At 41.0% G+C, this 15,272-nt stretch overlaps 1 protein-coding gene across 1 annotated transcript in view; it reads right to left on the reverse strand.

Moving 5' to 3' along the window:
* LOC106562972 (laminin subunit gamma-3) overlaps nt 1-15,272 on the reverse strand; it is a 257,596-nt gene that overhangs the window by 111,901 nt on the left and 130,423 nt on the right. Inside the window, exon 10 of the mRNA XM_014128127.3 lies at nt 8,515-8,713. Coding sequence (XP_013983602.3) covers nt 8,515-8,713 — 199 coding nt within the window. The remainder of the gene's footprint in view (nt 1-8,514; nt 8,714-15,272) is intronic.

Below are 15,272 nucleotides of genomic sequence, written 5' to 3' on the forward strand. Positions count from 1 at the left end.
TTGTACAACCCAGAATGAAGGGTTTGAAATTATGATGTGTCTGTTTTTTTTCTGTGTTGATTTCCCTTACTTTAATAGTATAGAGTATTTTGAAATAGAAGCTAAAATTGAAATGCTTGCATTAAAATGTAATGATTATCATCACCCATGTGATAAGAGGATGGAATGTGATGGAAATATATATACTTGTGCTTTTCTATTTACCAATTTCTATGTTCTATGTTTGTCCTTTCTATAAACCAATTTCTCTGTTCATGCAAGTGACTGACTGAACGAATCCTCACTATCAGTAGCTGCAATTTGGCAGTATGCCCAGACCTTGTTTTGAGAACAAAATATATCTCAGTTTCAAGGTCTCAGCTGAGAGAGAATTCTTGTGGGGTATTGGTCATGTTATGAACCAGTATTGGTCGGTTACAACAAACAAAACGGTAATGATGAATGAATTATGCTAAATCATTCGAATAGAACTTGTTTGTGTATAGCCATATATAAAACGACTGCGGGCGGCCCCAGTAGAGCTTCTGACAGATGTTCACTATGGTGCATTAAGTTTGTTGAAACCTCTCCAGCGCACTGACAATAAACAATTATTCATTTAAGATTGACTTCGAGTGTCCCTGTGTAAGAATTTCCACAGCAATACCTACAAGGCACCGAACCCAGAGGTTGCAGTTTCAAGTCCCCAAATAATTAATATATACTCTTTGTCAAGTGTCCTTGAGCACTGGTAGTTTTACGTTAGTGCTGATAATTGGACAATTATTTTCTCGATTTTGGGCAGCATTTGGCAAAGTGCAAAAATGCATTCTTGCAAATAAGTCTGTGGCCATAACTCTTTAATGCTCACATATCTGGTGGTGTAGCTGCACTGTAGCAGAACATTTCAGGTTAGTGACCAAGAAATGATGTGTTCAAATACCATTTAAGTGTTGTGACAGTACAACATTTACAAGAATGCAGCATCATACTGCCATTTATAAAAATAACACACAAAAAAATGTATTTTAGGCAAAATGCTGAAATATAAAATATATTTTACATTTGAGATTCTTCAAAGTAGCCACCCTTTGCCACGATGACAGCTTCCACCGGTCTAGCTACATTTTCAGATTACACGTTTTGACATGAAGTCTATTTCATTTCAAGTTAAAGTATACTATTAACTAGCTAGCTAATGTTAGCTGGCTGGCTCGCTAGCTAACGTGATGTCTATGATCTTATTATTCGTAACTCAGATCCATTTGCTTTGCTAGTTATAGCCTATTGTTAGCTAGCTAACGTTCAACATGGTTGGTTAGCTACCTGCAGATTCATGCAGGATTTACTTAGCTAGCTAGCAACATGTCTTAACAAAAGACTCCACTATGCAATTTACCATTTCAATAGAATGTCGCTGTGACAATTGTTGATAGATGTAGCTGGCGCAGAATAACCGATTCATTTATGAACGCTCAACACCAGTTGAATATGGCCGGTGTCAGTAAACATTGCCAAAATCTGGTAAAAGATAATACAAAGAAAAAACCAAACATTATTAGAATTTTTTTTGTACCATCATATTTGAAATGCAAGAGTAAGGGCATAATGAATTATTCGAGCCCAGGCCCAATATAGACTTTGGCCACTAGATGGCAGCACTGCGTGTGCAAAGTTTTAGAGCGATCCAGTGGAATCTCAAAATGTTGTATCAAGACTGCTCAAATGTGCCTAATTGGTTTAGTCATACATTTTCAAGTTCATAATTGTGCACTCTCTTCAAACAATAGCATGGTAATCTTTCACTCTAATAGCTACTGTAAATTGGACAGTGAAGTTAGATTAACAAGAATATAAGCTTTCTGCCCATACCAGATATGTGTGTCCTGGGAATTTCTTTGTTTCTTACAACCTCATGCTAATCACATTAGCCTACGTTAGCTCAACCATCCCGCAGACGGGACACCGATCCTGAAGTAGTTTTAACTAGCTTCTCATGGTTTGATGCAGTCAAGACAGGTACTACTTAATCACATTGGATGATAAATAACCTAGCTTTGGCAGCAATTAGTCTAATATAGTGTGTAGGCTTGGTTGATTTCTGTCTCTTGTCTCTCCATGTCACTCGTTCACACTCACAGTAGCCTACACACACAGCACCGCCTCTGCTAGAGCCTCACCTCTCTACCTCCTCACCTTTGTGCTTTATCAACTCTGGTTAATAAAGTATCTTAAAATTGACTTTTCTGCTGCTTCTCTCACTTGGATTGGACTGGCTCTGGATCCAACCAGGTCTAAACTGAACGGTCTAGTTGTCCTCAGGTCCATTTGGAACGGGTCTCTATATTTAAAAAATGTATTTATAAATATTGGGTCTGGGTGGGAAAGCCCCAGGTCCATTTTGGAACGGGTCCAACTTTTTGGACCAGTGAAGGCCTCTGGCGTGCGTGACACTGGACCTGTAATTAAGCTGCTGCTAGGATAAGAGGAACATCATCAGTGGACCAGGAAACCACTGGAGGTCTGGGTTAAGTATGTGGTGGGAGCACACACACACACATACAGACAGGCAGACGTACAGACAGACAGTCTCACACACACACTGATAGAGACACAGAGGGGCATGGGGAAGGAGAGAGAGAGGCTGGAGAAAGAGAAGAGTAAAGTGAAAGAAGAGAAGTGAAGAAGAAGAAGTGAAGAGAAAGAATAATTTAGATTATATATGTAAAACCAAAAATGTTCCACCCTGTTGTCTCTCCCCACAGTCTACAAGGCAATGGAGAACAACAAAGGCAAACCCATCCAACACTATTTAACATGAGGGCATCAACCACTTCCTCAGTCTTTGAACACCCCAACCTAACCCCCGATTCTCTGTGATTAGTGTCTGCTCGGAACCAGGCACGGCGCCAGGATTGTTTCTCTCCCGGGTGTAAGGGGGGGGGGCTTGACCAATACGTGGGGGTGCTAAGAAAATAGTTGATTTTCATGACTTCAGAGTTATAAGGAAGTTCTCATTTTTCAATAAAAGCAGATATGGCACACAGCACTTTCAATATAAATGTAGTTTTTAATTGAATTTGGCCCAAGAAAATTCAACAAAATAACTATAAGCCTAATATACGTGACCACAAGGCAATGACAAAAAACGGCTTTCACGTTCAGCAAAGCTGAAAGTGCCCATGCACTGAAGTCTTTCAGCAATAACAACACAATATATCCAAAATGCGACAACAACAAGAAGTGCATTTGTTCCATATGCATAATCAGACAACTGTGCATTGGTAATAATGTTTCGGATGAAATGGCTATCACAAAGTCAGAAATGAAAGGAATAATATCCAAATTGCAGCCACAACGAGAAGTGCAATACACTTGTAAAACGAACTGGCTATCATCACAATCTTAGTGATTATATTTCTATTGCAAACAAAAATAACTTATAGGCCGACCATATACATGCTTCCTGCTGTGCATTGGTTATAATGTTACGGATTAAATGTCTGTCACAACATCAGAAATGAAAGGAATAATATCCACAGTGGAGACACAACGAGAAGTGCATTTCCCCTATGCCTGTCCACTGTGCACACATGGTGTAAAACGAGCTGGCTACTATCACAATCTTCGCGATTATATTTCCATTGCAAAAATACTTGTAGGCCGACAATGTGCATGCGTCTTCTTGTTCCATCCAGATCCAGATCAGCACGATTGAATCATGTTCCCACAACCGGACAGGCACGATCTGTCAATAAATAAAAGGCCTTTCAGTTACAGTGCAGCTAACGGTGGCTGTGGAGCAGCTAGCAGCGACGAGCTGCTCTGGTGCTCCATCACGTCGTGGCTCACGAGTTTCTCTCTCTGACTCATCTTTCTCATCTCCCTCTTCTTCTTTCGCCCCCTTGGAGACAGGGTCTGGGTCTGGATTTTCAATTTCTACCCGCACTCTTCTCTTGATCAGCAAACAGTCCATTGCTACGGGTGAGATGGGCGACTAGCTAGCTAGTAGCTGTCTCCCTTAACGTAGCCAAATGTGCGTGATCACTCACACCAGACTCCTCCTCCTCCCCCCACCCACACACGTCATAGGGTACACATGCGGCACGAGCACGCAGCCAGGGATCGGATTGGGAACAGAATGGCTGGTTATTAACTTTTACATATTTCTTTATTTAAAAATAGAAAAAATACTAAAATGCTTGAGGGGGCTAAACTGGGGCTACGCAGATTTGTGACGGGGCTACAGCCCCCCCTAGCCCTGGTGTAGCGCCGTGCATGCTGGGAACAAAACGCCGCTTACCCTGGATAACACATTCAACACATTCACACAGCACACGTAGGCTCACAGTCATGACAAACAGCATGCTATCTGTCACCAAGACAACATAGCCCGGGGACGGGAGACCGTGTGTTGTGTTGCTGTGTGCTTCCCAATTGACACAAACACAGGCATGCACACTCACACACAGCCTCTGAGTCATTTGGAGAAAAAAAAGAAGCTCAGAGACAGCTTCTACCTCCAGACTGTTGAACAGCCAACCCTAGCTCAACTAAGACACTATCTACTTTATATTGGAAATACAGTCATACTTGACATGCACATTCATGATTTATACTGCACTCTTTGAAAAAAAAAGGTTCTAAGTAGAACCATATAGGGTTCTTTGGTTTGTCCCCATACAGGAAACCTTTTAGGTGCTAGGTAGAACCCTTTGCAACGGGTTCTACCTAGAACCCTCAATGCAGGGTTCTTCATAGAACCTCCTGTAAATTATTTTACTTAGAACCCTCTATGAAGGGTTCTTAGAACCATCAACAAAGGTTTTAACAAGAACCCTTTTAACCACTAAATGGTCTTCCAAGAACACTTTATGAAGGGTTCTACTGAGAACCCTACATTTCTTTAAAGGGTTCTTCTTAGAACCCTCTATGAACGGTTCAAACAGACTTATTAGCCTATAAAAATAAAATAACCCCTAAATGACATTATCATAAGGCCTTTTTTTGAATGCCTAGTTATACACTAACAACGTGTTCTTAGGAAATTCCTGTTTTACAGACTACAAGTCGTATTATGCTGGCTGGTAGAGTAATGTGCAAATCCAATCAGAATCCAGCCAAAATGAGGACGTCTAACAATTGGACATTTTTAATCACCTGCAAACTGCATTCAGGATGACTGCCAAGTTAGAGAAGTGAGGTTAATGGGACCAACCTGATTCATCTAAGCTCGAACAACCATCTCAGTAACGGGTGCAATACAGCCAACTACTAAGAGATTGGATTAGTTTAGAAAAATATATGCTATTTATCTTTGTGTAGCATTTGATTAATCAAACAATCAATGTAAATGCAAAAACACAGATTGCAACAAACAATTCTGAAAATCAACCTGCAGAAGAGCATGCTGGCAAATATGATAATGGTGGGCAATGTTTTGAGTGTTTTATTCTACACAGAGTAATAATGACACCATCACACTCAACTCTGGTTATGAACGGTTATTTTACACCACTGAGTGTTAAGTTAACTCCTGAATCAAGACTAAGGGAATACCAGATGCATGCACAAATATTCCCATATAGGTACAGTTTAAAACTTTCTCACATACGTTTGAAAATATATCAGATTACTCAAACTCCTGAGGTTAAAGTTTAAACACTAATGCTCAGGCACTATTTAAAATAAATAAGAAAAGAAATCAACAAAAATCTTATTCAGAATAAGAAGAGTTCTTTGTAGAACCCTTCTTGCTTTCCAAAGACTCCTTCTTGCCTTTAAAACAATCATCAAACAACCCTTTCTTCCAAAAACGGTTAATCAAATCAAATTTTATTTGTCACATGCGCCGAATACAACAGGTGCAGACCTAAGTGAAATTCTTACTTACAAGCCCTTAACCAACAATGCAGTTTTAAGAAAAATACAAAAAAAAAAAGAAATAAAAGTAACAAATAAATAAAGAGCAGCAGTAAAATAACAATAGCGAGGCTATATACAGGGGCTACCGGTACAGAGTCAATGTGAGGTAATTGAGGTAATTGAGGTAATATGTACATGTAGGTAGAGTTATTAAAGTGACTATGCATTTGATTAGATGTTCAGGAGTCTTATGGCTTGGGGGTAGAAGCTATTTAGAAGCCTCATGGACCTAGACTTGGTGCTCCGGTACCGCATGCTGTGCGGTAGCAGAGAGAACAGCCTATGACTAGGGTGGCTGGAGTCTTTTTTTTTAGGGCATTCCTCTGATACCGCCTGGTATAGAAGTCCTGGATGGCAGGAAGCTTGGTTCCAGTGATGTACTGGTCTGTACGCATTACTCTCTGTAGTGCCTTGCGGTCGGAGGGCGAGCAGTTGCCGTACCAGGCAGTGATGCAACCAGTCAGGATGCTCTCGATGGTACAGCTGTAGAACCTTTTGAGGATCTGAGGACCCATGCCAAATCTTTTCAGTCTCTTGAGGGGGAATAGGTTTTGTCATGCCCTCTTCATGGGATGTTATAGGTTCTACGTAGAACTCTTTGCTTTACAAAGAATCCGTCTTCTTAAACGGGTTTTTTGGACAAAAACGGTTATTGGTAGAACCCTATCCTGCCGCAAAGAACCATTTTGCAAACCTTTTTTCTAAGAGTGTGTATATCTTATGGTGTACATATCGGTTTTATACCATGCATACTACTTCCTTTTCCTTACTTATTTTATTATTATTGTGATTGATATTGATATTTGTACGGCATTGTTGAGAGCTTGCATGTAAGCATTTTGCTGCACCGTTTATACCTGCTGTAAACTGTGTACATGACAAATAAACTTTGATTTGACTTGGCGAAGCTCTTAAGAACTACCTAGGAGAGAGAGCTCCAGAAAGACATTTATAAGTCCCGTTCACATCTTCTCAGCTGAGCTTTCTGGATATAGCCGTGTGGTGCCATGATAAGATGAGTGCTCCAGGACGAGGTGATGCTGTGTGTGTGTATGTGCGTGTGTGTTTGTGTGCATGTGAGTGTGTGTAGGGCCAGATCTCTGTGTCTCTAATGACGTGTGTGGAGCTTGTCACCAGTGAGGGCCCACACAATGACAGTCCTGTCTCCAGGTCCCGCTGCTCTGAGGGGGGAACCAAAGTCCCCCTTCACCCAGGCTGGGGGTTGTGGGGGAACTCATTACTCATTATGCGCACTCACAAGAAAGGACATAGCACTGTCTGTCACAAAGCCATAAGGCAGTTTCCATAGTACACACTTAAAAATAATAGTTCTGAATAGTACCAGATAGGGGTCTTTGGCTTGTAACTATAGAGGAACCCTTTACGGTGCTACATATTGTAAAACCCTTTTTTGAAGGTTCAATAAATAACCATGCTCATAAGGTTCTAAATGGAACCATTATGGTACTATAAAGAACCCTTTCCTAAGGTTCTATAAAGAACCATTAAATAAGGTTTTACATAGCACCATAAAGTGTTCCACTATGGTTACAACCCTTTTTGGGGCTATATAAAACTGTTTTATGGTTCTTTATAGAATCTTTATGGAGAATGGTTGTATAAAGAACCTTTCTGTCACGTCCTGACCAGTATAAGGGGTTATTTGTTATTGTAGTTTGGTCAGGATGTGGCAGGGGGTGTTTGTTTAGAGTGTTTCGGGGTTTGTTGGGCTATATTCATATTTAAGAGGGATGTTTGTTTAGAGTGTTTCGGGGTTTGTTGGGCTATGTTCTTTGTTAGTCTATTTCTATGTTAGTTCTAGTATGTATATTTCTATGTGATGTTTATTGGGTGGACCTTCAATTGGAAGCAGCTCCTCCTCGTTGCTCCTAATTGAAGGTCCTATTTAAGAGGGGTGTTTTTCTATGGGATTTGTGGGTAGTTGTTCCTTGTTTAGTGTTTGTTGCACCTGACAGGACTGTTTCGTTTTGTTATTTTTTATGTATACGTATTTAGTAGTTTCTCCTTCTTCAAAATAAAAAGAAGATGAGTATACATATTCCCGCTGCGTTTTGGTCCAATCCATACGACAACCGTGACACTTTCTCAATCTGAAAAGTTCTTTATAGATCCTTTTGAAGAACAATAGTTTATTTATGCTGGTCAGTGTTTTGCATTAACTGACAAGTTGAATCAACCTTTAGAACCGCTGGGGGTCTCCAAGGTGAGAGTCAAACATTCTCATTTAACACAGCCATACAAGAATCTTTCACAAAACACCATCATTAAACACAGTCATACAATTTTATGGCATAACACATTAGATAAACTGGAAGGACACTCTCACTCACGGTTGCACAAAAAGAGCTATGAGTAAACTACGCCCGAAACTATTTGAATGAGCTGAATGTATGAACACCATACAGCCATGAAGATGACACTGTTCATCCATGCAGTCTGAGGTTCATACACTAATGTAAGTAGGGGTATTACATATTTGTATATGATTAGATGATGTAGAGTAGCATAATAGTAGGTGTATAGTAGTATTTTATATACACGTCTACACATGCTATGCACACATATCACACCCACACAATTTTGGTTTACCTGAGAGTGAAGGTGTGCTGGGGAGCGAGGCCTGGCTGGTGGACAAGTCCAGGTTGGGGTGAAAGGTCAGCTGACAGGGTGATTCCAGATCCTTCCAGAAGCACAGTGACACTGTGAGGGAGGAGGCACTGGGCCTCGGCCGTGAAGGTCAGGGAGAGGAGCTGGCCATAGCTCAGGAGATGGTTCCCCAGGAACTTCTCTACAGGAGCAGAGAGACAGACAGACAGAAGGGTCAGGGGATAACCATGCAGGCTTTTAGCTATCTCACATCCTGTCAGAGAGAAAGAGATAGAGAGTCTTTGTGTGTTTCACAAGTTCAGCTTCTCGCCATCTGACAAACATGCTGGACGGGGTAGTAGTGTTGAATGAGAGTTTTGGCTTTTGGTGTTTATGAGAGAGAGAGAGAGAGAGAGAGAGAGAGAGTGTGCATGTGTGTGTGTAGTGGAGTGCGAGGGACAAGGCTCTTGTAACCCACAGAGATCACAGTGGGAGTCTGGCTGTAATTACCCTTCGTCTTATCTCTGGCTCATTACAGCACATTAACACCACTTCAAAGAGCTACACACGCACGCATGCGCATGTACAGGCACACACTCTACAAACCAGCATACTCACTGCATACACAATGATCAGCACCCAGGGAACCCAAATACACTTTAATAAAAGAACACATGGGGAAAACTATCCCTGAAAAAAACTACATTTTGAGTTATGGGTGGGTGGGTGAGGAGGAGGATGCAGAAGATCCTGTTTACAGAAATATGTGAACATGAAGCACTATGATAGATAAGGAAAGGTGGACTGGCATTTCATCATTCAAGATTGATTACAGCAATAAAAACAGGAATCCACCTTAAAAAAGGCAGATGTTTTTCAGTAAGGCAATACACAACAGCATAATCTGCCACAGTATGAATGATACTCTAGCAGGCCTGGGGCTCTATTCAATCTGTGTCGCTGAAGAGTAACAGACTGCGCAATAGAAATGTAAATGCAATTTCTATTCGAACTGACATATGCAGCATTGACCGTGAATGCATTTTCCACTACGACGCTAACATTGCCTTCAAATTTCAGTCACGTTGTAACACTGAACTTCTGTGATGCAGATTGAATAGAGGCCCTGGATTCAAATACTATTTAAAATCTTTCAAACGCTTTGAGCGTTTGCTTTAGCCTCCCTGGAGGTTGACTGGGCTTGCACTTTTGGGACTTATATATTGGTTCCATTGCAAAAGGCAAGCTCAATTAAATAGTATTTTAACCCAGGTCTGTGTTTCAGCTGTTAGTCTGTGTGGCTGGCTGAGGTAGTGTGTTTTGAGTGTAATGGTGTGGGTCATGCATCCTGGTCTCTCCTGGTGGTGTCAGGGCTGCAGTAGACACACACACAAACACACACAGCTGTCCGCTATCTTCACAGTCACATCGGATCTGAATCCAGGACCAGCCCTTATCCTGTTAGGGCTAGGGGGCAGTATTTACACGGCCGGATAAAAAACGTACCTGATTTAATCTGGTTATTACTACTGCCCAGAAACTAGAATATGCATATAATTATGGATAGAAAACACCCTAAAGTTTCTAAAACTGTTTGAATGGTGTCTGTGAGTATAACAGAACTCATATGGCAGGCAAAAACCTGAGAAGATTCCTTACAGGAAGTGGCCTGTCTGACAAGTTCTTGTTCTTCTTGACTCTCTTTATTGAAAACTGAGGATCTTTGCTGTAACGTGACACTTCCTACGGCTCCCATAGGCTCTCAGAACCTGGGAAAAAGCTGAATGATGTAATTCCAGCCCCTGGCTGAAAAACATTAGCGCCTTTGGTAAGTGGTCTATCAGAGGACAATGAGACTGAGGCGCGTGCACGAGGCGACCCCATGTTTTTATTTTCTCTCTCTTTGTACTAAAACACAGATTCCCGGTTGGAATATTATCGCTTTTTTACGAGAAAAATTGCATGAAAATTGATTTTAAACAGCGGTTGACATGCTTCGAAGTACGGGAATGTAATATTTAGAATTTTTTTGTCACGAAACGAGTCGGGCGCGTAAATCTGACTTTGGTGAGGGCTAAACTTGGTGGGTGTCTAAATAGCTAGCTCTGTGATGCCGGGCTATCTACTTAGAATATTGCAAAATGTGCTTTCACCGAAAAGCTTTTTTAAAATCGGACATAGCGAGTGCATAGAGGAGTTCTGTATCTATAATTCTTAACCTGTTGGGTCTAGGGGGCAGCATTTGCACGTCTGGATAAAAAAAATGTACCCGATTTAATCTGGTTACTAATCCTACCCAGTAACTAGAATATGCATATACTTATTATATATGGATAGAAAACACTCTAAAGTTTCCAAAACTGTTTGAATGGTGTCTGTGAGTATAACAGAACTCATTTGGCAGGCAAAACCCTGAGACATTTTCTGACAGGAAGTGGATACCTGATGTGTTGTATTGACTTTAAACCTATCCCATTGAAAAACACAGGGGTTTAGGAATATTTTGGCACTTCCTATTGCTTCCACTAGATGTCACCAGCCTTTACAAAGTGTTTTGAGTCTTCTGGAGGGAGATCTGACCGAACAAGAGCCATGGAACGATGATGGCCCATTAGACACCTTGCGCGCGAGTTCATCTTGGGTACCCTCGTTCCAATACGTTATAAAAGAGTATGCATTCGTCCACCTTGAATATTATTCATGTTCTGGTTAAAAAAGGCCCTAATGATTTATGCTATACAACGTTTGACATGTTTGAACGAACGGAAATATATTTTTTCCCCTCGTTCATGACGAGAAGTCCGGCTGGCTTACATCATGTGCTAACGAGACGGAGATTTTTGGACATAAATGATGAGCTTTTTTGAACAAAACTACATTCGTTATGGACCTGTGATACCTGGAAGTGACATCTGATGAAGAGAATCAAAGGTAATGGATTATTTACATAGTATTTTCGATTTTAGATCTCCCCAACATGACGTCTAGTCTGTATCGCAACGCGTATTTTTCTGGGCGCAGTGTTCAGATTATTGCAAAGTGTGATTTCCCAGTAAGGTTATTTTTAAATCTGGCAAGTTGATTGCGTTCAAGAGATGTAAATCTATAATTCTTTAAATGACAATATAATATTTTACCAATGTTTTCTAATTTTAATTATTTAATTTGTTACGCTGACTTGACTGCCGGTTATTGGAGGGAAACGATTTCCTCAACATCAATGCCATAGTAAAACGCTGTTTTTGGATATAAATATGAACTTGATAGAACTAAAAATGCATGCATTGTCTAACATAATGTCCTAGGAGTGTCATCTGATGGAGATTGTAAAAGGTTAGTGCATCATTTTAGCTGGTTTTATGGTTTTGGTGACCCTGTCTTTGACTTGACAAAACATTACACACAACTCTTGTAAATGTACTGTCCTAACATACTCTAAATTTATGCTTTCGCCGTAAAACCTTTTTGAAATCGTAAAACGTGGTTAGATTAAGGAGATGTTTATCTTTCAAATGGTGTAACATAGTTGTATTTTTGAAAAATTTGAATTTTGACATTTATTTGGATTCAAATTTGCCGCTCTTGAAATGCACCTGCTGTTGATGGAGTGCACCACGGGTGGCACGCTAGCGTCCCACCTAGCCCCAAGAGGTTAAAATAATTGTTATGTTTTTTGTGAACGTTTATCGTGAGTAATTTAGTAAATTCACCGGAAGTTTGCGGGGGGTATGCTAGTTCTGAACGTCACATGCTAATGTTTAAAGTTGGTTTTTGATATAAATATGAACTTGATTGAACAAAACATGCATTATTGTATAACATAATGTCCTAAGATTGTCATCTGATGAAGATCATCAAAGGTTAGTGCTGCATTTAGCTGTGGTTTGGGTTTATGTGACATTATATGCTAGCTTGAAAAATGGGTGTCTGATTATTTCTGGCTGGGTACTCTGCTGACATAATCTAATGTTTTGCTTTCGTTGTAAAGCCTTTTTGAAATCGGACAGTGTGGTTAGATTAACGAGAGTCTTGTCTTTAAAATGGTGTAAAATAGTCATATGTTTGAGAAATTGAAGTAATAGCATTTCTAAGGTATTTGAATAACGCGCCACGGGATTCCACTGGCTGTTACGTAGGTGGGACGAAATCGTCCCACTGGCCCTAGAGAAGTTATCTTCTCCATCACATTGCTCGTCGCCGGATGAATGCTCTCTGGGCAGATTTGTCATGTTTTTGCCTGACCTGCCCCAGGTTGATGTACTGGGTATATGGGCTGATGTGCTTTTGGTCGACTTTCTCTGACCCTATTGTCTGACTAGTGGGTACTGTTGTGCGTTTTACTGTTAGTTGCTTTGGATATTCAAGAGGTGATTCACTTGGTACCCTTAAAATGTTAGACCTACGTCAGGGACACTCAATCACAAATCAATTCATAGGCACTTGTGTTTATCTAAGAGGTTTGAGTAATTAAGTTACATGGTGTATTTTCCACCTAGCCTATCAGATGGCATGGTGTAGATACTGCCATATTGCTTATACTCATCCAGTCCTCTCAGATCTACATAAGTGCCAATGGGGGTGTAAAGGATTTTTTATGTTTGTGCTTTTCTTATAACTAATTTCTGTGTTCTATTCATGTGCTGTTCTATAAACCAATTTCTGTGTTCATGCAAGTGGCTGACTGTAAAAATCCTCACTATCAGTAGAAGCAATTCGGCAGTACGCCCAGACCTTGTTTTGAGAACGAAAAAAATATATCTCAGTTTCAAGGTCTCAGCTTAGAGAGAAAGAAGCCTCATGAGGTATTGGTCTGTCACATGGATGAAACAAAATGATTAATGATTAATTAATGATTAATTCATCATGCTAAATCATGCAAATATAACTTGTCTGTGTATAGCCGTATATAAGACAACTGCTGGGACTGCTCAGTCAGAGCTTCTGACAGACATTCACTGTGGTGCATTAAGTTTGTTGGAACCTCTCCAGCGCGCTGATAAATAACAATTATTCATTTAATATTGTCTTTGAGTGTCCCTGTGTAAAAATTTCCACGACAGGGGTTTGATGGTGGGATTAGGCAGGAAAATGAAGTCATCTCACAGGATGAAAGACTCAGCGCTGCCCCCTCTGGTTGGTCCTCCAGTGTTTTATTATGACACCCCCAGAACCCCACTGGGTGACTGGAACTCTCACTGTGATCACATCAAGATGGCATTCTACCATTAGAATAGATTTGTATTCATTGGTTTATCACAGGAGAGTAATTGAAAAGAGACAACAGCTAAAAATGTGGACCTCTGTGTGAGTCAGAATGACAGTGTTTCTGATTGCACTAAGAAGACGTGCGTGAAAGCAGTAGGTGTGTGTGTTTCTGTTTGTGTGTATGGTTGAGTGTGTGTGTGTGTGTTTTGAGTGTGAAAATAAATAATTGTTCACTTTCTTTTCTCTGTGACGTGCTCAACCTGAACCACGACTGACCTCCTTCCACTGACACACAAAGTCCCCGTCACGATGCCTGACACCCCAGTCACATTTAGTGAACGGTAGAGGAACCCTGAGATCAATCGAGCGTTTAGACTCTCCAAACCAATTAAATCAACTCCATTTCAATTAGATGGCCACCGTTTCAAACAAACAACTTTAAGTCCCATAGAGGCCTCTAACTTACATCGATCACTGTGCAGCAATACCTGAACAGACAAACTAACTTCACCCAGCAGGGAGAGAGAGAGAAAGAGAGCAAGAGAGAGAGAGAGAGACCAAACCGGGCCAAGTGTGAATCCAGTAACCTGCTCTACATAGTCTGCAGCAGTGTTTCCCAACTCCAGTCCTCCATTACCCCCAACAGCACATTTTTGTTGTAGCCCTGGACAACAACAAAAAACAAAACCTGATTCAACTAATTGAGGGCCTGGTGATTAGTTGACAAGTTGAATCAGGTGTGCTTGCCCAGGGCTACGACACAAATGTGCGCTGTTGGAGATACTCAAGGACTGGAGCTGGGAACCATTGGTCTACAGGTGCAGCATAGCTAGGGACATGATTACATGGAGAACAGGCAGAAAGACGACACCACCTGGTGCACAAAGACATTCAGGATCTATTAGACCATGCTGCACCCTGGTAACACACGCAATGTTAGCTTAAAAAAAGAAACAGACCCCAAAAACGTAATCTACTTTGTGGGTGTGATAGAGTCTCTTGAATGTTTCTTGACCCCAATCCGTGTGGTGGTAAATTAATTTTCTTTCACAGGGATCTTGAACATTCTGGGACTCACATCCAATCAGGGATCAGGGGGAAGGTTAGTCTTGAACGTTCTGGGGCTCACATTCAATCATGGATAAGAGTAGTGGTTTGTCCTGAATGTGCAGGGACTCACATCCAATCAGGGATCAGGGTGTTGCTTGTCCTGAAAGTTATGGGGCTCACATCCAATCAGGGATCAGGGTGCTGGTTTGTCTGGAAAGTTCTGGGGCTCACATCCAATCAGGGTGAAAGTTTGTCCTAAGCGTTCTAAGGCTCACATTCAATTAGGGATAAGGGTGGTATTTTATAATAAACGTTCTACAGCTCACATCCAGCCTAGAGGACATATGCTGAAAACTGTCCCTCTCTCTTTTTCTCTCCCTAGTCCTTTTGTGCTGTCCCTTCCTCTCTTGGATTTCCATGTTAGCACCATGGCCTGGTGTAGATATGAATATGATCCTGCACCATGTCAGGCCCTAGGGCACAGGTGGCTGGTTCTGGAGGAGGGG

This window comes from Salmo salar, chromosome 11, assembly GCF_965601325.2.
Source record: "Salmo salar chromosome 11, fSalSal1, whole genome shotgun sequence".
Lineage (NCBI taxonomy): Eukaryota > Metazoa > Chordata > Actinopteri > Salmoniformes > Salmonidae > Salmo > Salmo salar.